This window comes from Humulus lupulus, chromosome 6 (genome assembly GCF_963169125.1).
Source record: "Humulus lupulus chromosome 6, drHumLupu1.1, whole genome shotgun sequence".
Classification (NCBI taxonomy): Eukaryota; Viridiplantae; Streptophyta; class Magnoliopsida; order Rosales; family Cannabaceae; genus Humulus; species Humulus lupulus.
Window position 1 is genome coordinate 13,956,383 of NC_084798.1, and position 25,936 is coordinate 13,982,318.

The 25,936-nt window shown below is 36.9% G+C and overlaps 2 protein-coding genes across 2 annotated transcripts; both read right to left on the minus strand.

The window, feature by feature from the left end:
* Positions 1-21,271: 21,271 nt before the first annotated feature.
* LOC133781695 (dirigent protein 22-like) lies at positions 21,272-22,026 on the minus strand. The gene has a single exon (XM_062220759.1). The coding sequence runs from the start codon at positions 21,960-21,962 to the stop codon at positions 21,381-21,383; it is 582 nt and encodes a 193-aa protein (XP_062076743.1). The 5' UTR covers positions 21,963-22,026; the 3' UTR covers positions 21,272-21,380.
* A 2,035-nt stretch (positions 22,027-24,061) lies between these two features.
* Positions 24,062-24,884, minus strand: LOC133781696 (dirigent protein 22-like). The gene has a single exon (XM_062220760.1). It carries the CDS (start codon positions 24,824-24,826, stop codon positions 24,242-24,244), a length of 585 nt encoding a protein of 194 aa, XP_062076744.1. The 5' UTR covers positions 24,827-24,884; the 3' UTR covers positions 24,062-24,241.
* Between the last annotated feature and the right edge of the window lie 1,052 nt (positions 24,885-25,936).

A 25,936-nucleotide genomic window follows, 5' to 3' on the forward strand; every position in this document is an offset into this window, starting at 1 on the left:
ATCCCAACCAGCAGCCCTAGCCACACCGATTGTGGATTTGGCCACAGAGATAGCAAGGTTGATGGAACAACTAAGACAGAGAGATGAGGAGTTGGCTCAAGCCAGGCAAGTACTCCAAGTACCGGTGGCACAGCCTGAGCCTCTAGTACTACCACCTGCACCACTGCCTATGGCCAATGGATTTGAGCCAGTCTATGAACGATTGAGAAAGCAAGCCCGACCAAGTTTCGAAGGAAAGCTGACCCTATGGTGGCAGAGGATTGGTTGAAATCAGTAGAAGCCATCTTTGATCAAATGGAGTTGAACGATCATCAGAGGATTTCATGTGCTTCCAACCTACTCAAGTTGGATGCAAGAATATGGTGGGATGTGATAAAGTAGACTCATGACCTTAATACTATGACCAGAGCAGACTTTGTTCAGGCATTTGGGAAGAAGTACTACAGTGCAACTGTATTAGCAACCAGGGTGGATGAGTTCGTGACTATGGTTCAAGGGAACCTCTCTGTTACCGACTATGCACAGAAGTTCGATATGTTGGCTAGATTTGGACCTGAGGTAGTACCAACCAAAGCCATGCGAGCCCAAAGTTTTATGAGAGGAATTAAGCCAATGATTGCTAGAGATGTCAAGATGACTAGTGATGAGCTGGTTAGTTATGCTTAGGTATTGGATAAGGCACTTGAAGCGGAATACTTGGAGGATCGTATATGGAAGGACAGTTCTGCCAGAAGAGAGGCCAGCAGAAACAAGGTCTTCCATGAAGGCAATAAGAGGAAGGCTAATGAACGACAGAATAGTGGCACCGAAAAAAGGCCTAGACCCCCTGCTAAAAGTAACAACAATCATAACCACCACAAAAACAGTAACAGTCACAATGATGATCATCATCATGGGAATCACCAGAATAACAGAATTGAGCACCCCAATTGCCCTAAATACTCACGATGACACATGGGAGAATGTCAGTCCAGCACCAACAAATGCTACAAGTGCAGTCAGGCTGGCCATCTAAAGAAGGATTGCCCACAGTGGAAAGTTGGGTAGGGAAGTAACAGTAACCTAGTGTCAGTGAGGGATTTTGCATTGACCCAAAAGTAAGCCGCCAACAGTAACACCGTGGTCACAGGTCTGCTCTCTATTTCTGGTATGATGTGTAGAGTCCTTATTGATTTTAGAGTGACTCACTCTTATGTTGCTATGAATGAGATATAAATAGGGTATGCCTTGTAAACTGTTTGAGCATAGTTTTAGTACAATGTTACAGTCAGAAGACATGATGTTGTCAACTAGGTGGTTACATTCAGCACCTATAACAATAGAGGGCAGGGAATGTGCGAAAAATCTTATAGACTTAGCCATACCAGACTATGATGCCATACTTGGCATGGATTTGTTATCAAAACATGGAGCGACGATTGACTGTGAAAAAAAGACCGTGGAGTTCAGACTAGATGAAGGAGAACTCTTTTCTTTTAAGGAAGAAGTGGTGGGTTTTCGTACACCCATATTATTGACACTGGAAGCATAGAATATGATGTAGCATGGGTGTTCGACATATCTGGCTAGTGTGGTGGATAAATCCAAGGAGATAGAGTTGAAACCAGAAAATGTTCATATCGTTTGTGAGTTTCTAGAAGTGTTTCCCGAGGAACTACCAGGTTCTCCTGAACAAAGAAATTAAATTCATGATCGAACTTGCACCAGAAACAACACAAATATCTAAAGCACCCTATTGAATGGCACCTGTAGAGTTGAAGGAACTCAAGACCCAGCTACTGGAAATGTTGGATAAGGGGTTCATAAGACCTGGTCATTCGCCATGGGGGGCACCAGTCTTATTTGTGAGAAAGAAGGATGGAAGTATGAGACTATGCATGAATTACTAAGAACTGAATAAGGTTACAATTAAGAACAAATATCCTTTCCCTAGAATAAATGTCCTTTTTGATCAACTACAAGGGGCGACAATATTCTTAAAGATTGATCTACGATCCAGGTCGCATCAGTTGAAGGTAAAGGAGGGAGACATTCCTAAAATAGCTTTTAGAACTCGCTACAGACATTATGAGTTCCTAGAGATGTATTTTGGACTCACTAATGCCACAACAACATTCATGGACATGATGAACAAGGTATTTAAGGACTACTTGGATAAGTTTGTAGTAGTGTTTATAGATGATATCCTTATCTACTCAAATACCAAGGAGGAGCACTTGAGGTTGACCCTAATTAGACTACGAGACAACCAATTATACGTTATATTCTTCAAGTGTGAGTTTTGTTTGGAACAAGTGACTTTCCTAGGGCATATAGTGTCCAAGAATTGAATACCAGTGGATCCAGCAAAGAACTAGGCCATTAGAGACTGGCCCCCGCCAAAGAATGTCTCAAAGGTTTGAAGCTTGTTAGGGTTAGCGAGTTATTACTAGAAGTTTGTCAAGAGCTTTTCAAAGATTTCCACACCCTTGACCAACTTGACCCGCAAACACCAAAATTTTACATGGACTTAGAAATGTGAAGAAAGCTTTGAGACTATGAAGGATAAGTTGATCTCTGCACCTATCCTTTGTGTTCCCACAGAGGGTGAGAAATTTGTGGTGTATTGTGATGCATCAAAGAATGGCTTAGGGTGTGTGTTTATGCAGGATGGGAAGGTGTTAGCTTATGCTTCTAGACAGCTCAAGGACTATGAGCAATGATTTCTCACCCATAATCTTGATTTAGCAATAGTGGTGTTCGCACTGAATATATGGAGACATCAACTTTATGGGGATAAGTGTGAAATTTACACCGATCACAAAAGTCTGAAATACTTCTTCACTCAGGAAGAGTTGAATATGAGAGAGCGATGGTGGTTACAGCTGGTGAAGGACTATGATTGCGATATTCTATTCCACCCAGGCATGGCCAATGTAGTTGTCGATGCATTAAGTAGGCAAGGACATGGGAGTTCTCAGCTCTAAGCACAATATAGGTGCCTCTGCAGAAAGAGATTATAAACACCGGTATTGAGTTCCTGAAAAGAGGCCTAGCTAACCTCACATTAAAATTCTCCCAACTAGAACAGATTAGAGAAGGACAGAAAGTGAATGAAGCCCTAATAAAGTAGGAGGCGTTGGTACCAAAAGGTGATAGCAGGGACTTCACTATGTCTACCGGTGGATTGCTGCAGTATAAGGATAGGATCTGTGTACCTAACAATGATGAGATTAAGGAAGGTATTCTGAATTTCTTACCAAGACCTTAAGGAATGTACAAAGACCTTACATCTAGGGTCGACAAAGATGTACCAAGACCTTAAGGCATTCATAACAATGAATTTGTTACCAAGACCTTAAGGAATGAAGATGGACATTGCTGAATTTCTTACCTGATGTTTGACATGTTAGCAAGTCAAAGTAGAACACCAAAAGCCAGCATGGTTACTTCAACTTCTTTATGTTCCAGAATTGAAATGGAAAGATATAGCAATGGATTTTGTGGTAGGGTTACCTTGGACTACAGAACAACATGATTATGCTTGAGTAATAGTGGATAGGCTCACTAAGTCCGCCCATTTTTTACCAGTTAAGACCACCTACTCAGCGGACCAGTATGCAGAGTTGTATGTGAGCGAGATAGTGAGACTTCATGGGGTTCCAAAGTCGATTATTTCTAATATATGGTCAGTATTCACGTCAAACTTTTGGAAGGGATTACAAAAAGTCATGGGTACAAGGTTAAAGTTCAGTACTGGTTTTCATCCCAGACCGATGTTCAGTTTGAGAGAACTATACTGATTCAAGAGGACATGTTGAGATGTTGTGCCTTGGACTTTTTAGAATCCCGGAGTTGATATCTACCCCTAAAGGATTTCTCTTATAACAATAGCTATCAGTCCACTATTGGGATGGATCCCTATGAGATGCTTTATGGGCGCAACTGTAGATCTCCCCTACACTGGGATGATGTTGCGGAAAAGCAAATATTAGGCCCCGAGGAAGTTAGGGAAGGTAGATAGGTGATCGAGAAAATTCTCCAAAGGATGTATACCGCTCAAAGTAGGCAAAAGAGTTACGCAAACCTTAAGAGAAGGGAAAGTTGCGTACCATTTAGCACTGCCCCAGTACTATCTAAAACGCATAGCGTCTTTCACATCTCGATGTTGCGTAAGTACGTGTCAGATCCCGCTCTTGTTCTAAGTTATGAGTTGTTACAGCTGAAGCAGGACTTGAGTTACTATGAAAAGCCTGAGCGTGTTATCAAAAAGGGAATCAAGGAACTAAGATCCAAAAAGATTCCATTAGTTAAGGTCCTATGGAAGAATAGCACAGAATGAGAAGCAACATGGGAGTTGGAGGAAGACATGAGAGAAAGATACACTGAGTTATTTGGTAAGAAAGAATTTCGGAACGAAATTCCTTTTAAGGAGGGTATATTGTAGCGCAACAAAATTTTATTTTATTTTATTTTATTAATATTGGGCTTTGTTTTATTAATAATTGTTAAGTGTTAAAAACTATTATATTTTTTTGGTAGGCTTTATGTCAATTTAATTATTAGTTGTTTTATTTATTAATTAATTTAATTAGTAAGAAAATGAGTTTTGATTGAATGCACCAAGATGCATGGTAGGTAGTGATGCACCTTAGCAATTGGGTTTGTGCATGTTGAGGGTTGCATGGTGAGCATGCAATAGTTTTAACTACACATTATATCCTTTTATTTTTTTTATTTATTTTATTATGACAATTAAAAAGAAAATTTAATAAAATAAAAAGAAAAGGAAAGGAAGAGGAGAGTGTGGACATAGTGGGAAAAAGGGGACTTTTTTTCCTATTTTATTTGGCAATTAAATAATTAAATTGATGATAATAATTGTAATGACCCACTACTCTATGTTTTAGGACCATTAATGAAACTATACATACAAACCTTAATAAGACTTACATTTGCGAAAATACCATAAATTTATTAGAAACTTGTAGAAACAAAAGTTACTTTCATAAAATAAGTAGGATATGGGTACCCATTGTCTTTAAAACAAAACATAACTTAATGTAAAAAGGAGTTACATAGAAAGTGCGGAAAATACATGTAAACCCATAAAAAAAAAAAAGTAAAACAAGACTACATCCTCGAGAAATCGAACTCTCGACTCCTTGCCTCCATTCACCATCGATACACATTCTCTAAGCGTCCACGAATCTTACCGCCTCTAAAGTTATTTCCTGCACATAAAACACAAAGGAATGAGCCTAATGCCCAGCAAGGAAAATCTAACACATAGTCATAAACATAAATTTCGTAATAATCATAAAGACATATCATAACACATATTACATACACTTATAATAATGGCCATTATTACTTGGGGTCCCATAGACTAAACAAGTCATATGCCCATGAGATTAGTGGGGTCCTACTAGCTAAGTAGGTCATATGCCCATAATCTTTTTGGGGTCTTGTTAGTCATATGGGTCATATGCCCAAGCCTACAAACATACACATTTCATAACATATTTATAACATATTTCATAACATATCACATAAGATAATACAAGCATAAAACATATAGATTCTATCCTATTTTCCTTACCAAAGTTACCGGGATAAGAGGACAGCGTTGGGACTTTTTGGAACACTCCTAAAACCATATATAACAGGGTGAGTCTAATGAAGAAAAAGAGATGAAATGAAAGGAATGGAAAGACTAAACTATTGAAAGTTACACTTACCAAAACTTATGTGCTCAAGAACTTGGATTTCCTAACCAAAATAAGAATGAGGTTAGGAGACTGAGTAGAAGGCTATGAGAAAGAAAATAACATAAAACAAATGAACTAGAGTTTTGGTTTACCTCAAAGACTTGTAAGACCAATCTACACCACAACCGAAATACTATAGAACCTTACTTCCCAAAGTGTTTGATAAGCTTATGATGATTAAGCTTATGATTTCCCCACCCAAGTGTTTAACTCTCACACTCTCCTAGCACTTGCAGCTTCTGAACTTAGAGTAAAAGGTGAATAATGGCTGGGTACTAGGTCCTATTTATAGAGTTTGGGAATGAAGGAATCTTAATTTTACTTGAATAAAAATAATAGCTTTTTAGGTGAAATTAATTTGAATAATCGTTCAGCAGAGGCTGAAGACTCGTTCAAAAGATGTTGGACTTATGAAGAAGTTGAATGGCTGAAAGGAAAAAGAATTCAAAAACATTTGAATTATGCTGAAGGAGGCGATATATCGCCCCCTGTAGGCGATATATCGCCTGGGCCAGTATGCCCGAGGCGACCGTGCATCGTTTCGTGTTTTCCGTATCTACGTGCTGCGATATATCGCCCCCTATAGCTGCGATATATCGGCACACGCTGAATATTTAAACACGAAATTACACATTTTTAGCTAAGTTTGAATGGAGTAAACAGCCTTGACTAAGCCCTCAACGTATTCAAAGCTGCTGACTGACCTTATAACATTCAAACTTTACTCCTTATTAAATTTAATCCTCAAAATACTTAATTCTTAATCATCCATTCATAACATGTGCTTAAAATCCTATTGGTCCTCATCTAAACCTTATAGTATAACAAATATTATTCTTAATATCAGTCATATAATCAAACCTTAGGTTAACATTAATATTCTTAAACTATAGGTTAAACTTAGAAAATCTATAAGTACTACTATCAGTGTCCAAATAATTCCCGGTCTGAACCAAAAATCCACAGTTACAAAGATAATACTATACATACTATAATACTACTAAATAATTAGCTAAGTAAAGTTCTTGGACTCTACAATTCTCCCCTACTAAAAAGAATTTCGTCCTCGAAATTTACTTACCAAATAATTCCGGATACCGGCCTTGCATGTCCTCTTCCAACTCCCACGTTGCCTCTCATTCAGAACTATTACTCCATAGGACTTTGACTATAGGAAAGCTCTTGGACCGTAATTTCTTCATCCCTTTATCTAGGATAATCCGGTCGTTCCTCGTAACTCAAGTCTTTCTGGAGCGCTATCGTATCGTACTTGAGGACGTGAGATGTGTCTGACACATACTTGTGTAGCATCGAGAAGTGGAAGACGTTGTGACTATCGGCTAGTGCTGGCGGTAGGGCTAGTCTATACGCAACTGGTCCCACTTTGTCCAATATCTAAAAAGGACCTATGAATCGGGGACTAAGCTTGCCTTTATTCCCGAACCGCTTGACACCTTTCATAGGAGATATCTTCAGGAAGACTTGATCTCCGACTTGGAATTCCACATCGCGTCGCTTGGCATCCGCATAGCTTTTCTGACGGCTTTGAGCAGCAAGCATACGCTGTCTAATGAGCGCTACTGCTTCTTGAGCTTGTCTAACAGCTTCAGGCCCTAGAAGCTTCCTTTCTCCTACCTCGTCCCAGTGCAACGGTGATCGGCACCTTTTTCCATATAGCAACTCATAAGGTGCCATCCCGATCGTTGACTGGTAGCTGTTGTTGTATGAGAATTCGATCAGCGGCAAGTACTTGTTCCATGATCCTTTGAAATCAAGTACACATGCGCGTAGCATATCCTCTAAAATCTGAATCGTACGCTCGGACTGCCCATCTGTTTGAGGATGGAAAGCTGTACTAAGACTTAACTTAGTACCCATGGCTTGCTGTAAGCTTCTCCAAAATCTTGACGTAAACACCGATCCTTTATCTGACACTATCGTCTTGGGGATTCCATGCAATCGTACAATCTCTTGGATGCAGATGTCTGCATATTGGTCTGCCGTGTATGAAGTCTTAACAGGCAGGAAATGAGCCGACTTGGTTAGTCTTTCTATTACTATCCAAGCGAAATCATGCTGCTTATTTGTCTTTGGCAGACCCGTCACGAAATCCATGGCTATGTCGTCCCACTTCCATTCTGGCACGCTAAGTGGTTGTAATAAGCCTGCAGGGCGCTGATGCTCCGCTTTCACTTGCTGGCATACCAGACACTTAGATACATACTCTGCTATGTCCTTCTTCATCCCTGGCCAGCAATAGATTACCTTGATGTCATGAGTCATCTTGGTAGACCCTGGATGAACTGAGTACGGGGTGCTATGCGCTTCTTCTAGGATCGTCTTCTTAATACTTTGATCATTTGGCACGCATACCCGATCCTTATATCTCAATAAGCCTTGGCTAGATATTGAGAAATATGTATTCTTGCCTTCTCTGACTGCTTCCATATGTGGTGCTAGCGATTCATCATGTCTCTGACCAATCTGTATGTCCTCTAGCAGATTCGATTGGATAGACAAGTTAGTCAGCTTGCCTACAATCACTTCGATTCCGGCACTGATAAGCTCTTGCTGAAGCGGTTTTTCTATTCCTGATAAGGCTGCTAAATTCCCATAGCTTTTCCTACTAAGCGCATCGGCAACTACGTTCGCCTTTCCTGGGTGGTATAAGATTTCGCAGTCGTAATCCTTGACTAACTCTAACCACCTGCGCTGCCTCATATTGAGCTCCTTCTCCGTAAAGAAGTATTTTAAACTTTTGTGGTCCGTATAAATCTCGCACCGTTCTCCGTAAAGATAATGGCGCCAGATTTTTAACGCAAAGACCACCGCTGCCAACTCCATATCGTGAATTGGATAGCGTTGCTCATACTCCTTTAACCGACGTGAGGCATAGGCTATCACCTTGTCATTTTGCATCAGCACGCATCCCAATCCTAGCTTTGATGCATCGCAGTAGACAACGAACTTATCGTTGGGTGTCGGTACACTAAGTACTGGTGTTGAGCAAAGCTTATCTTTAAGAAACTGGAAGCTTTCCTCACACTTATCATTCCAATTAAACTTTTGTTGCTTCCGGGTCAAGTTGGTGAGTGGAGTGGCTATCTTAGAAAAGCTCTCTACAAACTTCCTATAATAACCTGCTAGCCCTAAGAAGCTTCTTACTTCTGATGCGTTCTTTGGTCAAGGCCAATCCTTCACGGCCTCTACCTTTGATGGATCTACTGCAACTCCGTCTTTCGATATGATGTGCCTGAGGAACGCCACTTGTGAAAGCCAAAACTCACATTTCTTTAACTTTGCGTAGAGTTGATGCTCCTTCAATCGCGTCAAAATCATTCTCAAATGTTCCTCGTGCTCTACTTCATCCTTGGAGTATATTAAGATATCGTTGATGAATACAACGACGAATTTATCTAAGTAATCCTTGAAGACCCTATTCATTAAGTCCATAAACGCGGCTGGTGCGTTAGTAAGACCAAAAGACATAACCAAGAACTCGTAATGTCCATAACGAGTCCTAAAGGCTGTCTTAGGAATATCTTCCCCCTTTACCTTGAGCTGATGATACCCGGACCGTAAATCGATCTTTGAGAATACCGTCGCACCTCGGAGTTGATCAAACAAATCGTCTATCCGAGGTAGTGGGTACTTGTTCTTAATTGTTACTTTGTTCAGCTCACGATAGTCTATGCACATCCGCATACTTCCGTCCTTCTTCTTCACGAATAGTACCGGAGCTCCCCATGGTGAATGGCTTGGCCTAATAAAACCCAAGTCTAGGAGTTCTTGTAGCTGCGTCTTTAACTCCTTGAGTTCCGTAGGTGCCATCCGGTATGGTGCCTTAGAGATAGGCTCGGTGCCTGGTACTAATTCTATCGTGAAGTCTATTTCTCGAGTTGGCGGCAATCCTGGAAAGTCATCAGGAAATACTTCTGGAAATTCTTGTATAACTCGAACATCTCCAACCTTAAGTGATGTCTCCTTCTCCACATTCGTGATGCTGGCTAAGAATGCTTGACATCCTTTCTCCATCATTCGTTGAGCTTTGAGAGATGATACTAACAGGGTGCGTAAACCTGAAGCTTGTCCCATGAAGCATCATCTCTAGCCGTCAGGAGTCTCGAACATTACCTTCTTGCGTTTGCAGTCGATTGTTGCGCCATGCCGTGCTAGCCAATCCATGCCTAGTATTACGTCGAATTCTTTGATCACTAGCTCTATCAGGTCTCCTTCTAGTTCTATGTCCTCAATCTTGATCGGTACACCTCGTACTATCCGTGATGATAGAACTACTTTGCCCGAAGGCAACTCGGTTACAAACCTAGTTCTAAATCTTCCACTAGGTTTGTCTAGTTTTTCTATCATTCCTAACGAGATATACGAGTATATTGCTTCCAAATCAAGTGATACTAGAACATATGCTATCGAGGATAGGAATCTGACCTGTAACTGCTTGTTACTAGCATGGGTTCCTCCCTAGGTCAAGACAAAGACTTTAGTCTAGAACAATCGTTTAATCCCTCTTCTCCTTGCTAACATTCATCTGAATCCTTTCTACTTCGATTGCCATCTCAAGAACGTCGACATATGTAGTGTTTCCTGGGCTTGCTAACTTAACCCCTAATTCCATCTTTGGTCTAAGTCCTCTAACGAACTTGGTCAACCTCGTAAAGTCAGTTGGAACCAATTCTGGTGCAAACTTGGCTAATCTATCGAACTGACGAGCATATTCTTCTACCATTAGCGATAACTGCCGAGGTGTAATACTTCTTGTGGAACAGCTCCACAAATCTTGTCCATATCATGGTGGTGACATCGTTAGTCTGCTGAACTAAGTCCCACCATATTCTGGCATCCTTCTTGAGTAATGATGAGATGCAGAATATGTGGTCCGCATTACTGAGATTCATGTGCGTAAGAATTGGCTCCACATTCCTTAGCCACTCTTCTCCCTCAAAGGGGTCTATAGTCCCTTCGAAGTTTGGAGCGTGCTGCTTGCGGAACTTCTCATACACTGGCTCCATATTCGGTACTGGATAGGGCGCGTAGTTCATCACTGGCCATCCCCCATATGGACCAACTTGTTGGGGTGCTAGGGCCATTTGTTGTAGCTGCGGCTACGGTTGCGGCTGAGGCTGAGTCTGCGCCTGTTGACGTTGTTGCTGCAAGAGTTCCTCGACTTGTTGTCGCCGTCTAGCGATTTCCACGATGTTGTTAACTGACGGTGTCGGTGCGTTGCGGCGGGCAGTAGCACGCACTCCCCTTCGGCGAACTGGAGGGACTTCATTGGTCGCTGAAACATCGTTGGAAGCGTTTCCGTTGGTGCGTGCAGATCTTCGGAGTGACATCTTCAACAAAGTTCTAATAGTCGAGAACATGTTAGAACTTTCCCTAATAGGTTCTAAGGTAAAACTTATTCTAAAACAAACATATCTCGGACCATTTTATTATGACTTCTTATGAAAAATTATATAAGTCTTTATTTATTATTTAGAGTGGGTTTCTATACTTAGAAAAACAAGTCATCTTTATTTTCTAAGTGTGTTTCTAATCATCCTATATGACTTAATTCTCAGGCTCAAAACTTATCTTTGTTCCAAAGTTAACCATATTGAGGGAGGGCTGGGATCAGTAAAATCGTTCCCACTACTAAGGCCCCCTAACTCTCAATAAGGAAACTTGGTTCATTGATTTGTATCCACCCTCACCGAACTTAGTCATTATTCATTTTATTTATTATTTATTATGATTGCAAAAATAAAATCAAACTCATACATGATAATAAAATAGCATGTTATTCATTTGGAAAAACAATTTTCACTTATTACAATCATAAATAATAAAAAAAAACAAACAAACAAAAGAGGCGCTACAACGCTGGATAGGAGATGATCAGGCATGTTGAATCTGTTTCTAGCGCTACAACGCTACAAAACAAGTGCACTTTCTACTTCGGTTTTTACCTAAAAATCGAAGTGAAATGTACACAAGGGTCGCGTTTGGCTTGGCCATTTTTTTGCATTTTTATTATCTCTAAACATAAGTCACGGGCTTGTGCAACCAAACACGGCCATCTTCACTATGAATTTTTCACTTCGTTTTTTTAAAAAAGCGAAGTAGTATGTAATTTTTTTCAGGGCACCATTTACAAAAGCGAAGTAAAAGAGTTTGAATAGGTTTTTACTTCGTTTTTTTGTATGCTCACTATAAAAACCGAAGTAAAAGCCTATATTTCTAGTAGTGCTTATACAATTTTTAAAGAAAATAAAAATTTAAGTCCCTCTGGTAAGTAGAAAACTAAAGTCATATGATTCTTTAAAACTCGTCGATTATGTTGATCATTTATTCGTTCATAATATATCCCCACGCCATACACACTAAGACGTTGGAACTCCCCACATCACAGTGCGTTCGCCGTACGTCATAATCATTAGTAACTCATTTGTCGCGTTGCGTTGAGCACGCTAGCGACCATCTCTTTTCATTCATCAACAAACACATGTAATCCATTTCACATCAAAACAAAGGAAACACATGTTGCATCATACTTATCATAACATTTCAAGATAGAACTCCATTTTTCATATTATATGGTCTATCATCAAACATAGCACATCCCTTTCCTCATAACATACAAATCTTACCATTTCATAGCATAAACATAGAAATTCTATCTAACTTCCTTATCACAAGTGCGGGCAAAAATGAGAAAAACATCACAACGAGCCCATAATCATAATCAAACGCCGTCTCTTAGAATCACATAACAATACTTATGTCTAACACATATACCCCACGTGTGAATGGGCCATGCACATGTGGTACAAGTTGCCTAATAATTCCAAACATACACATTTCACATAAAATCATAAAGGAATAACGTTACTTCTATCGATTAACCCTTTATAGTTACAAAGTAAAAATCATATGTTTGAACAATAAATATATATTGGATCATAAAAATGCATTTGCATGCGTCATGCATTTGTGGGAGCGTTCATAAAATTTAACGTTTTTAAACGATAATTCCTACATGCTTAATTCTTGCCCTTTTAAAGAAAATTCAGCAACATAATTCAAATGCCATTCTTTGTTTCTTTAAGTCCCAAAGTTTGTTTAAACGATTTAATACATTATATTTACTATATAAAATAATTCATTTAGCCCTTCCTAATTCCTCATAAGATAATAATTCCATTTATTATATTAAATAGCATAGAAAAGTGACAAAATTCGTAGCCATTTTGAAATACTTAATAAATTTCTTGTTTCCTTTGGAAAATAACTTTTCTAAAAAAATAAATAAAAAAAAGCTACATGTTTTAATGTGAAAATTTATAAATAAAGTGTGGAAAAATGTATTTTCACTTATATTATTTAAGACTTGAATTATGTAGGTGTAAGACTCATTAATTTTAAACAAAATAATTATTTTAGCTTCATAACTAAAAGTTTCATCAACTATTTATTTTGTTTAAAAATTCACAAGTGAATTTAAACCATAATCTTTTTGCATTTAAATGAGAATCCCCTATACATGCTTGACCGAAACCCCCATCAATACAATCCATCAAAACCACAACAAACACCAAAAATCATAAACCAAGATTCATCACAAAACAACCAAAGGCTAGATTCACTACCTCCTTGATAGAAATCCATATCACAAGGTTGATTCTCCTCTTTGACATCTATAACCTTTGAGCCAAGCTTTCTTCCTACTCCTTCTTCCTTGATCTCTCTCTATTTCTCTCTTCCTTCCTTCTTTTCTCTCCTTCTCTCTCTAGTTCTACATGCTGCCTCCCCTCTCCCTCTCTCGAGCTGGGTTTTGGAGATGGGAGCTGCCATGGTTTCAAATTTTCTTGGCATATTTGAAAGTGTGTTTTGGACATTTAGTAGTAATGGGATGACATAAATAGAGTGCTGTGATCTAATTAAAGTTAAATTTTCCTACTATTAAACTAGCCACCAATGAAAACTTGTGCATTGATGATAAAAAAAATGGGGGCATTTTAGTCATTTCAGTATTGCCATTAATTCCTTTGGAATGACTAAACTATCCTCATTTTTTTGACATGGCTTGGTAAAATTAGGGTCGAGACATGTATATAAAGTCGTCTTTATATTGATTTAGAGGAACTAATTAACTTCTCAGTTTCACTATAAGAATAACTAGTCCTATAGGGAGAAGTGGTGCTTTTCTATTCATATTGGTAGACCCTTAATCGCTTTTAATTGTCAAATTTTGGGAATAGTTTTTACATTGAATTAATAATGGCTAAAATATACCCTATGATGAATTAACGTAGCAAATAAGATTTATTTTATGAAAGTTAATAGTAGTAATTATTATTTTTTTAATATAAAATATACAAAAAAAAATGACTTGGCTTAATTCGGAATTGCGTCGGTAAAAGAAATATTTACCGGCACAATTAGTGAAATGCGCCGGCAAAAATTAGGTTTTTTGTCGGCGTTCTTAGGTACTTTTGCTGGCATAATTTACTGTTGGGGTTGATTAGGACCTGCACAACACAGCCAATACAGTGCACAAGAGTAGCAACAAAGAAGAACAAGTAATAGACAATTAAACAAACCCAAAAGTAATCAAAAGTAAAACACAAAAGAAAGAACACCAAGAATACTTGGTTCAGATACAACCAGTTTGGTTGATCCTACATCCAAGGCTAGGCAACAATGCCTAAGTCAAATCCACTATATCTGAAACTAGATTACACCCTCCAAGCTCTCAAGATTACAACAACACTCATCCAACTTCTCTTGAAACACTCTCTCACTAGAGTATTATAACTCAGTTCTTGCTCTCAGCCAAAACTCTCAGAAATTGAAATACACTTAGGTTGATCAGGCCTAAAACTATATATAGGGTCGAGATACAAGGACTAAAGAGACAAACAAAAACTAACTCTAACTAACAACAATTAGTTAGTCTGTTACAACTTACTGGTGTCCGCGCAGATGCAACTAGAGAAAACGTAGATGCAACTGGAAACACCAGAAAACTATGAGCTTTCATTTTGCTAATCATTTGATTGGTTGAGGAAAGAAGTCACAATCTTCACAATTCTCCACCTTGACTTCTTATTCCGAAACAGGGTTCAGTGGATTAGACAATGCTGCCTTAGCTTTAGCTCTAAGGGATTCCCATCTTGATGCCAAGCAAGTTCAAGGCTGAAGTGAACTTGCTCACGGGTATGACCTTAGTCATCATATCAGCTGGGTTGATCTCAGTGGATATCTTCACAATCTTGACAAGTTGTTTTGAGACAATATCCCTGAGAAAATGGAGTTTAACATCTATGTGTTTCGTTCTTTCATGAAACACAGTATTCTTAGACAAATGTATTGCACTTTGTGAATCACAATGTACAATCACATGATCTTGTCTAAATCCCAGCTCACTCATCATCCCTTTTAACCAAAGAGCTTCTTTTACTGCTTCTGTGAGAGCTATGTATTCTGCTTCAGTCGAGGAGAGAGCCACAACATGTTGTAAATTAGACTTCCAACTTACAACATTCCCTCCAACGGTGAAAACATACCCAGATAAAGATCTTCTTTTATCATAATCTCCAGCAAAATCTGAGTCGCAATACCCCATAACTTCACATTGTTTCTGGTCTGATTTTGTGTACAAAATCTGTAGGTTTGCAGTGCCCTTCATGTACCTTAGTAACCATTTCACAGCTTGCCAATGTTCCAAGCTTGGTTTGCTCATGAACCTACTAACCAAACCAATTCCATATGCTAAATCAGGTCTTGTTGATACCATAGCATACATAATGCTACCAACAGCATTAGCATAAGGAACTCCCTTCATCTTTTCTTCTTCAAAAGACGCTTCTTCTTCTGTAAGAGACTTTAGCTTGAAGTGGGCTCCAATGGGAGTGTTGACAGATCTGGCTTCCTTTTGATCAAACATTCCCACTACCTTCTTGACATATCCTTCTTGAGACAATCTCAACATGCCCTCATTTCTGTCTCTAGATATCTCTATTCCCAAAATCTTGACAGCTGCCCCCAAATACTTCATATCAAATTCTTGACTTAGCATCTCCTTGAGCCTTTCCATTTCAGATCTGTGTTTACATGCTATAAGCATGTCATCCACATAGATTAACAAGTAGATGTAGCTTCCATCTTCAAGAACTTTGAAGTAAACACAACTATCAAACTTTGATCTTTGAAATTTCTGTCTTAGCATAAAATCATCAAATCTGAAGTACCATTGTCTTGGTGACTGTTTCAAACCGTATAGAGATTTCTTCAGTAAGCACACCTTCCCTTCCATCCCTGGCTGTATGAATCCTTCAGGTTGTTGCATGTGTATTTCTTCATCAAGATTACCATGAAGAAATGCTGTCTTCACATCAAGTTGATCCAATTCTAAATTCTGAACTGCAGTGATAGCCAATATAATTCTTATAGAAGTGTGTTTGACAACAGGAGAAAACACTTCATGATAGTCTATCCCTTCAACTTGAGAAAAGCCTTTTGCCACCAACCTTGCCTTGAATCGAGGTAGCTCAACTCCTTCAATCCCTGGTTTTCTCTTGTAAACCCATTTGCACCCTATTACTCTTTTGTTCTTAGGTTTATCCACCAGAATCCATGTCTCATTCTTGGATAAAGACTCCATCTCTTCTTTCATAGCCTTATTCCATTTACTCCATTCAGCACTATTCTTGGCTTCCTTGTAGCAAATAGGCTCATGTAGCTCTAGTAAATCAGCTACACTAAGGGCAAAAGCAGTCATATCAGCATGTGCAAATCTCTCAGGAGGTCTGATCTGTCTCCTTGCTCTATCTCTAGCCAAGAGATAATCTGAAGCTTGAGTATCTCTGCCATCAGCTTCAGTGCCATCTGCATCACTTCCAGATGCATCTCCAAGTTCATTCTCCTGAACTTCGCCTTGATTCTCATTCTGTGATGTTTCTCTCAATTCAATCTGCATAGTATCTTTCTGCTCAGCTTGTTTAGAGCTGGCTTGATCACTAAATTTCATGTTAGTTTTATAAAAGCAGTGCTCATTGAATATAACATCACGACTGATAATGCATTTTTTCTCATCTATTAACCAAAGTTTATAACCCTTGACACCACTTGGATAACCAAGAAACACACCCTTCATAGACCTAGGATTCAACTTCCCCTGACTAATATGAACATAACCTATACAACCAAAAGGTTTCAGGTGACTGTAACTTGGTTTATGACCGGACCAAACATGTTCAGGAACCTTACAATCTAATGCAGATGAAGGTGACCTATTAATGAGGTAGCAAGCAGTAGCAGCTGCCTCTGCCCAAAATGTTTTTGGCAAACCTGAATCAGCTAGCATGCATCTAACCTTATTCATGATTGTTCTGTTCATTCTCTCAGCAAGACCATTTTGCTGAGGGGTGTTCCTAACCGTATGGTGCCTAACAATGCCATTTTCAGTGCAATAAGAATCAAACTCAGCATTACAGAATTCCAAACCATTGTCAGTTCTAAGTTTCTTAACTTTCTTCATGGTTTGATTTTCTACCATAATTTTCCATTCTCTAAACCTTCCAAAAGCCTCATCCTTAGTTCTAAGAAAATAGATCCACACTTTCCTAGAATAGTCATCAATAATAGAAAGGAAATATTGAGCTTTACCGAGAGATAATGGAACTTGGGATGAACCCCATAAGTCAGAATGAATGTATTCCAATATTCCTTTGGTTTTATGAGTTGAACTTGCAAATTTCAACCTGTGAGCTTTTCCTACAACACAAGTCTCACAAAACTATAAGTCTGAAATATATTTAGAGTTCAAGAAACCTTGCTTACCAAGTTCTACCATTCCCTTGTGACTCATGTGCCCAAGTCGTTTGTGCCATAATTCTGTGGTATTAGGTTCTGTAGTTGAATCTCCAGCAGACCCAGTTGAAACTCCAGCAGACCCAGTTATGGTCTCTCCTTGTAGTATGTAAAGTCCTTGTCTTAGCTCACCTCTCATAAACACCATTGCACCTTTGGATACTCTCAAGACTCCACCTTCAGCTTTGTAGCTATATCCTTTGGAATCTAAAACACCAAGAGACAACAAATTTCTTTTTAGTTCAGGTATAAATCTAACATTAGAAAGTACCTTTATGGTGCCATCTCTCAATTTGATCTTGATAGAACCAATTCCTTGAATTCTGCATGTGCTGTTATTTCCCATCAACACTTGCCCTGTACTTTCTTCTTTTAGATCAAAGAACCAATCTTTTCTTGGTGACATGTGAAATGTACACCCAGAATCCATAACCCATTCATCCTTAGGATCACTGGTTGACACAGTCAGAACATCAGCTTCCATAGATCCATCTGTGACATGAGCTTCATCTTTGTTGTCTGGCTTTTGTCCGTCATTTCTTCTCTGTGGGCAGTTTCGTCTGAAGTGACCTTCTTGGTTACAAATCCAGCAAGTTTTCCTTGGTTTTGACCTGGATCTTGATCTCCCTCTGCTTTTTCCATTTCTATGGTTGTTGCCTTCTTTTCTTTCAGATCTTCCTCTCACATTTAGACCTTCGGCTTGAGATCTTGACACCTTAACATTAGCTTTCAGATCTAATTCCTTTGAGTATGCAGCACCAATCACTTCTTGCAGTGACAATGTATCTTTGCCATACTTCAAAGTGTCTCTCAGATTATCATAGGCCTTTGGGAGTAAGTTCAATAGAAAGATTGCTTGATCCTCTTCTTCAATCTTTACTTCAATTGACTCCAAATCTGAAACTAGCTTGGTGAAGTCGTCTATATTGTCATCAATAGACTTGGATTCCTCCATCTTGAATCCATAGAATCTTTGTTTGAGATAGATTCGATTTGGTAATGCCTTGGTCATGTACAACTGTTCTAACTTCTTCCACATATCATGAGCTGTTTCTTCTTTGATTACTTTCCTCAAAACTTGATCATTCAAACTCAGAATGATTGTGTTCTTTGCCTTTTTCAGCACCTCTGCTTTGTTTTCCAACTTAGCCATCTTACTTTCTTCTTTTAGGGCTTCTTCACATCCAAGATTACCCATATGAGCCATCATCTTTGCACGCCATAGACTGAAATCATTCTTGCCATCAAATTTCTCCACCTCAAACTTGGAAGTCGACATATTGAAGAGAATTGCTCCTGGCCAGCGAACAAGTTCTCAATTGCGGAAGTACTTCGAAGTTCTTGATCTTTCTTGGAGAAAATCACAGTCGAAGATGGTGAAGAATGCAGCCACTCTAAACCTGTCTCTGATACCAGTTGTTGGGGTTGATTAGGACCTGCACAACACAGCCAATACAGTGCACAAGAATAGCAACAAAGAAGAACAAGTAATAGACAATTAAACAAACCCAAAAGTAATCAAAAGTAAAACACAAAAAAAAGAACACCAAGAATACTTGGTTCAGATACAACCAGTTTGGTTGATCCTACATCCAAGGCTAGGCAGCAATGCCTAAGTCAAATCCATTATATCTGAAACTAGATTACACCCTCCAAGCTCTCAAGATTACAACAACACTCATCCAACTTCTCTTGAAACACTCTCTCACTAGAGTATTATAACTCAGTTCTTGCTCTCAGCCAAAACTCTCAGAAATTGAAATACACTTAGGTTGATCAGGCCTAAAACTATATATAGGGTCGAGATACAAGGACTAAAGAGACAAACAGAAACTAACTCTAACTAACAACAATTAGTTAGTCTGTTACAACTTACTGGTGTCCGCGCAGATGCAACTAGAGAAAACGTAGATGCAACTGGAAACACCAGAAAACTATGAGCTTTCATTTTGCTAATCATTTGATTGGTTGAGGAAAGAAGTCACAATCTTCACATTTACCTAACGCGCTAGCAAAAGTCAGACGTGTTATATTAATGTCGATGCAAATTTTAATTTATGAAAGCTAATAATAGTAATTATTTTTTTTTTGATATAAAATATGTCATGTTCTGACAAAAGTTGCAAAAGAGTTATAACGTTTTTTGTCGCAAAAGTTGCAAAAGTTATAATGTTCATTACATATATAAGATCATCATGAAAACTTAACTGTAAAAAATGTTGAAGTATGAAGAGACGACTCCAAATCACACGCAATATTGTACTAACAAAAATTCACAAATGATTTCGTGAAGAAAAAGGAATGCAAGTATTCTTATCAACATTTCCTTCGAAACTACTATCACTTTCTAACTCCACGAGTTTAATTTTGAGATGTGAATTATTTTAAGTTCTTGGGCTTTATCAAAAAAAAAAAAAAACATTTCCTTAGAATAAGATTCTATGTTAAAATCCATGATTATTAAGTTAGTTTTCTGTCATTATTTTAAATAAATATTTTAGTTTCTATTTTTCTTAATTAAAACTTAAAGATAGTATTAATACTATTTATAAGCGATAATAAATATGTAATATTTATCTAGTGTTGCTGAAATATATATCCATTTTTTTTCTTTACATATATGCATACGTACGAATTTCCCAGTGACCACGCTAGTACTACATATGACTATCAAACACTTTATTTAGTATCTTTTAGCCCCACTCACGGAAACTTTTTAAAAGTAGATGAGATTTTCTTTTTGATTTTATTTGTTAGAAAGTAAAAAATAAATCTTAATTAAATGTGATATATAAGAGTTTATACTTTTTTGGATCCTATGTTTTATCCCATTACTTGTTTGGACCCTGTATTTTGATAAATTATTTTTTAGACCTTATGTTTTGTAAAATTGTTAAAATAAAACCCTAAATCTGATTTTGGTCAATGTTTTCTCAACTAAAATCACAAATATTTTACCAAACTAACAATTCAGAACAAAAATAAAATCATTCTGCTTAAAAACTGTGTTGTTATATTCAAATTTTTTTCATCAAAATTGAGTTGGGTTTTATTTTAACCATTTTACAAAACATAGGGTCTAAAAAGTAATTTGTCAAAACATAGGGTCCAAACATGTAATGAGACAAAACACAGAGTCTAAAAAAGTATAAACCCGATATTATAAACTTGCCAACTATCAAATTATTGCTATTCATTACTAAGTTATTTTCAAACAGTAACACAATGATGATTAAAAACAAGGGTTTATACCTTTTTGGACCCTGTGTTTTTTTCCATTACCTGTTTGGACCCTGTGTTTTGAAAAATTACTTTTTGGACCATATATTTTGTAAAATTGTTAAAATAGAACCCTAAACTCGATTTTGGTCAATGTTTTCTCAACTAAAATTACATATTATTTTCCAAACTAACAATTCAGAACAAAAATAAAATCATTCTGCTTAAAAACTGTGTTGTTATATTCAATTTTTTCTTCATCAAAATTGAGTTTAGGGTTCTATTTTAACCATTTTACAAAACATAGGGTCCAAAAAGTAATTTGTCAAAACACAATGTCCAAACAGGTAATGGGAAAAAACGCAGGGTCCAAAAAATTATAAATCCTAAAAACAAAGTAAATAACATGGTTTCCTATTATTATTATTATTACTTAAAAGTCGCTAAGATTTATAATACATAAAAACACATCCCATTAATTCTAACAAAATATTCCCACGAAATCATATATTAATATAAATTAATGCATATGGTATTATATTAGTAATGGAGCAGATAAATATTATACTCAACTACAGAATCTCTATTAGAAGGGTCAAACTTGTGAGTACTAAGATGAGCATAGCCCCGTGCAAACCTGAAAAGTCCACTGCCCCCAATCACAGGCATCTCTCTAACCTTATCGAGCACTTGGTTTCGACCAAGAATGGTGATAGTACTCCCGTTGTACTTTCCTTGAACTATATGAAAGTTCATAGCCATAAGTAGGGCAACCTCATCTTGTGAAGCTAAGCCATAAAAGCCTTGAGCTTTTCCTAGCAACTTCGAGCTTAATTCTGGCCCTTCTGTCAATGGATCACCGATCGTGCTAACCGAGCCAAACTCGCTTTTCGATTTATTGGCCGGAGGTTGGATTATCATCATGGCAGTTGGGCTTTGTCCGCTGTTTATGTCATGCAAGTAGAACCGGAAGTGGCTAAACTTTTCCTTTTTTAGCCCTAGAAGCTTCCTATCCATGGCACTGACGAAACCATATTGGGCTGATCCAAGAACCAAAACTAGGGCTAGGGCTAAGAGGAAGGAGAGAACTGTGAGCTGGGTTTTGGAGATGGGAGCTACCATGGTTTGTGATTTAATTTCTTCGGTTTTTCGAAATAGTGTTTTGGACACATATTAGTAATGGAGCTTGTAGTCAAAGTGTATATATATATATATATATATATATGGATGACATAAATTAAGTTGGTGTGATCTAATTTAAGTTGAATTTTCCTAGTCTTGAAGTATCCACCATTGAAAACAAGACATTTTTTTTGTGTATTGTTGATTAAAAAAGGGGGCATTGTAGTCATTCATATTGACATGCACTTACTATTTTTGTTACTAGTTCACGTGTTTGGATTGATTCATGTCCCTTTATAACTAAAAAAAAATATTAGTTTTAGTCCAAATAAATTTTGTGACTAAAAACAAAAAATTTGTGAATAAAAAAAATCATCTTATTTATGTCATTACTAAAAAGTCTATAGTTAAAAATATTAATCACAAAAATCATAATTTGTTGTCATTAAATATATTTTTAGTCACAACAAACTTTATCACTAAAAATAATAGGTTGTGACTAAAACTACATTAGTAACAATTTGTAATTAAGTATGACTTTTTAGTCAGTAGTAATTTTTTATTGCTATTAAAAGTGACATTTAGTCACACAAAATATATGTTGTGACTAAAAAGTTGTCACTAAAAGTTACTTTTTTTTTTAGGAAGTATGTTATGTTTATTATAATAGTTGATTTTCGTTAATTAATGCAAATCTTTTTTTAAAAAATAATAATGGTTTTAAGCATATCTAAAAAGTGTTCAAATGAGATTTGTTGGACCAATATAACTTCTCATTTTCCAGCAATTTTCGCTAAGAATTATATACATCAAATATGGGACACTTAGAATTAATTTTCTCCTGAAAAAATAGCAGAGAAGTGCTACAGAAGAAGTGGTGCTTTTCTTTTCATTTCGTTTCGATCGGTAGGATCATTAATCGTTTTCAATTGTCAAATTTTAGCAATAGTTTACATTGAAATAGTTGCCAAAACTCCCTGTGCATAAACGGAGCGCAATAAGAATTATAATTTATATGAAAGTCAATTATAATTTTTTTTATTTATTTTTCTAAAAATGTTACTCATAAAATATGTCATGTTTAATTTCAACAGAAGTTGCAAAGAGTTATAATGTTCATTACATATAAGATCATCATGAAAACTTTAACTGTAAATGTACTAACAAAAATGCACAACTGATTTCACGAAGAAAGGAATTCGACAAATTCCAAACTTCCCAAGGAGTGTCGACTTTTTTTTTTTTAAAATAAAATAAAATAAAGAATAGTAACTATTAGTTATAAAAATGATATGCAAGGTCATTGTGACAATCTTTGCGACAGTTGTGGATCGTCGTCTGACGCCATTACCAAAATGGCAAGATCACTAAAGCATTTAGTGATTAATTTATGTTTTTATTTGCTTTTAGACGGCGTTAGTCAACTCTAAACTGGATTTTTGTAATAGTAATAAGCTAAGAATTTTCAAAATGTAATATCCAATTGGAACTTAAAAAAATTTGGATTGGATTGGATTGAATAATAAGCAACTAACAATGTTCCTCAAGCCCGCAAGTCTCGAAACTACAAACCCAAATCAAAAGAAAGCGAAATGGGTTTGAAAACGGAGCTTAACCACACATACCTTGAGTAGCTGCCCCATTATAACTGTCCCACAAAATTAAAATTAAGCTCCAAATAAAAAATTAAAGAATTCCGTTGATATTTAAAACAAATAATCTTCAATGGTGCTAAGATTGTAAAATGGACAAATAATTCCCAATAGAGTTGGTACATGCGCATACCATTATATATATATATATATATATAGCATAGCATAGCATAGCATCATCTTCAACGGTAGGCCACCACCACGCTAGTGACTACTTATAGTTTTAGCCCCATTATAACATAGAAACTTTTGAAGTAGGAGGAACTTTTCTTTTCTTCTTTTTCTTTTTTAATTTTGCAATAAGAGAAAGTAAATAAATCTTAATTGAGTACGATAACATGCCAATATCAAATTATTGCGCATTGACTGACTTATTTGTTAGAAATATGATAAACGCGTCAACTGTTTGTCTCTATCGATCTAACAATTTATTTCCAAACACTGCTGTAACACAAGTTTAATCAGTTGTATTACAACCAAGATTTATAACACATACTTTAGATCCAAAAAAACATGTCCAATTCTACCAAAATATAATTCCCACGAAATCATATTATATTATATATAAATTATTTCAAAGTATGAAAGCAGGAGTTCAACATTAAAATCACGAGAGAACTAATAGTATCAGTAATGAAGAACATAAACATTATACTCAACCACAGCATCGCCAGTAGAAGGGTCAAACGTGTGAGTGCTAGCATGAGCGTAGCCACGTGCGAACCTGAAAAGACCACTGCCCCCAATCACAGGCATCTCTCTAACCTTATCGAACACCTGGTTTCGGCCAAGGATGGTGAGAGTGCTCCCATTGTACTTTCCTTGAACTATATGAAAGTTCATAGCCATAAGTAGGGCAATATCTTCTTGTGAAGCTAAACCATAAAACCCTTGAGATTTTCCTAGCAACTTCGAGCTTAATTCTGGCCCTTCTGTCAGTGGATTGTCGATCATGCTAATGATGCCGAACCCGCTTTTCGATTTGTTGGCCGGAGGTTGGATTATCCTCACGGCGGTGGGGTTTTTGCCGCTGTATATGTCGTGCCAGTAGAACCGGAAGTGGCTGAGCTTCTCCTCTTTTAGCCCTAGAAGCTTCCTGTCCATGGCTCTGACAAAACCATCTTCGGCTGTTCCGAGGACGAAAACTAGGGCTAGGGATAGAAGGAAGGAGAGAATTGTGAGTTGGGTTTTGGAGATGGGAGCTCCTGCCATGGTTAGAGATTCTCTTGGCAATTTGGAAATAATGTTTTCGAAACACAGTACTGATATGAGACTCGATGTAGTGTATTTATATTGTGTGAATAGTTGTTGTGATAAATGAGAACATGACACGTGTACGGAGATGAAAAGATGAGCTTGATGACATGGCTTCTATTGGGTTGTTGGATCTAAATTCTCAGTTTCATTAAGAATTACATCAATGGGAGATTTGGAATTTTCTACTAAAATAATATAAATAGAAATTTGTTGAAATTTCTAGGAATAGTTCAAAATACATTTTGTTTCTTTTCTTTTCATTTTGGTAGGTCCATCAGTCGCTTCAGCCTTTAATAATTGTAAAAATTTGTGAACATCTTGAAAGTTCTTACATTGAAATAGACTAATGCTAAGTGGTACACAAGTGCAATTTAGTATCACGTTTTAAATATTTTAATTTAAAAAGGAGATTTCTTTCATATTTATGGCTTTTTTTATAAGCACTCTTACAAAATATGTATTTAACTTTTCCATTTTTTTTATGAATTTTCTTTTTACATTGTTTTCTTTTTATTTTCTTTAGATCATGATTTTTTTTTAATATTAGGTCAAGTAACTCGTTACTTGATATATTACTTGTTACATTTTTATAAAAAAAAATTCAAATTAGGATATTCTCGTAACTTGCTAATATTTTTGGGTTAACCAGTTACCTATATTATAAGTAACCAATTATTACCACGATAACTTGTTATGATCTTGAGGGTAAGTAAACAGTTACATATATTATCAGTAATCAATTACCATCATGTAACTTATTACTATCTTATAGGTAACCAGTCACCTATATTGTGGTAACTGGTTACTACATACTTAAATTTAGTCTTATACATAACTCGATAACATCCCACAGACTCATGCTTTGTTAGCTAAGAACTCATCAAGTGATCTATCAACCTAAAGGAGATTATACATATGCTAATAAAACACAAAATATTGCTCCTTATCTGAACATTTAAAAGAGTTTGTTGACGTCGTTTTTCGTCAACTTAAACAGTAGAGCAATTAAGCAAATGGAAAATGGAGCGAATGAATTTAAAGAGGAAGATAAGAAGGTTTTTACGT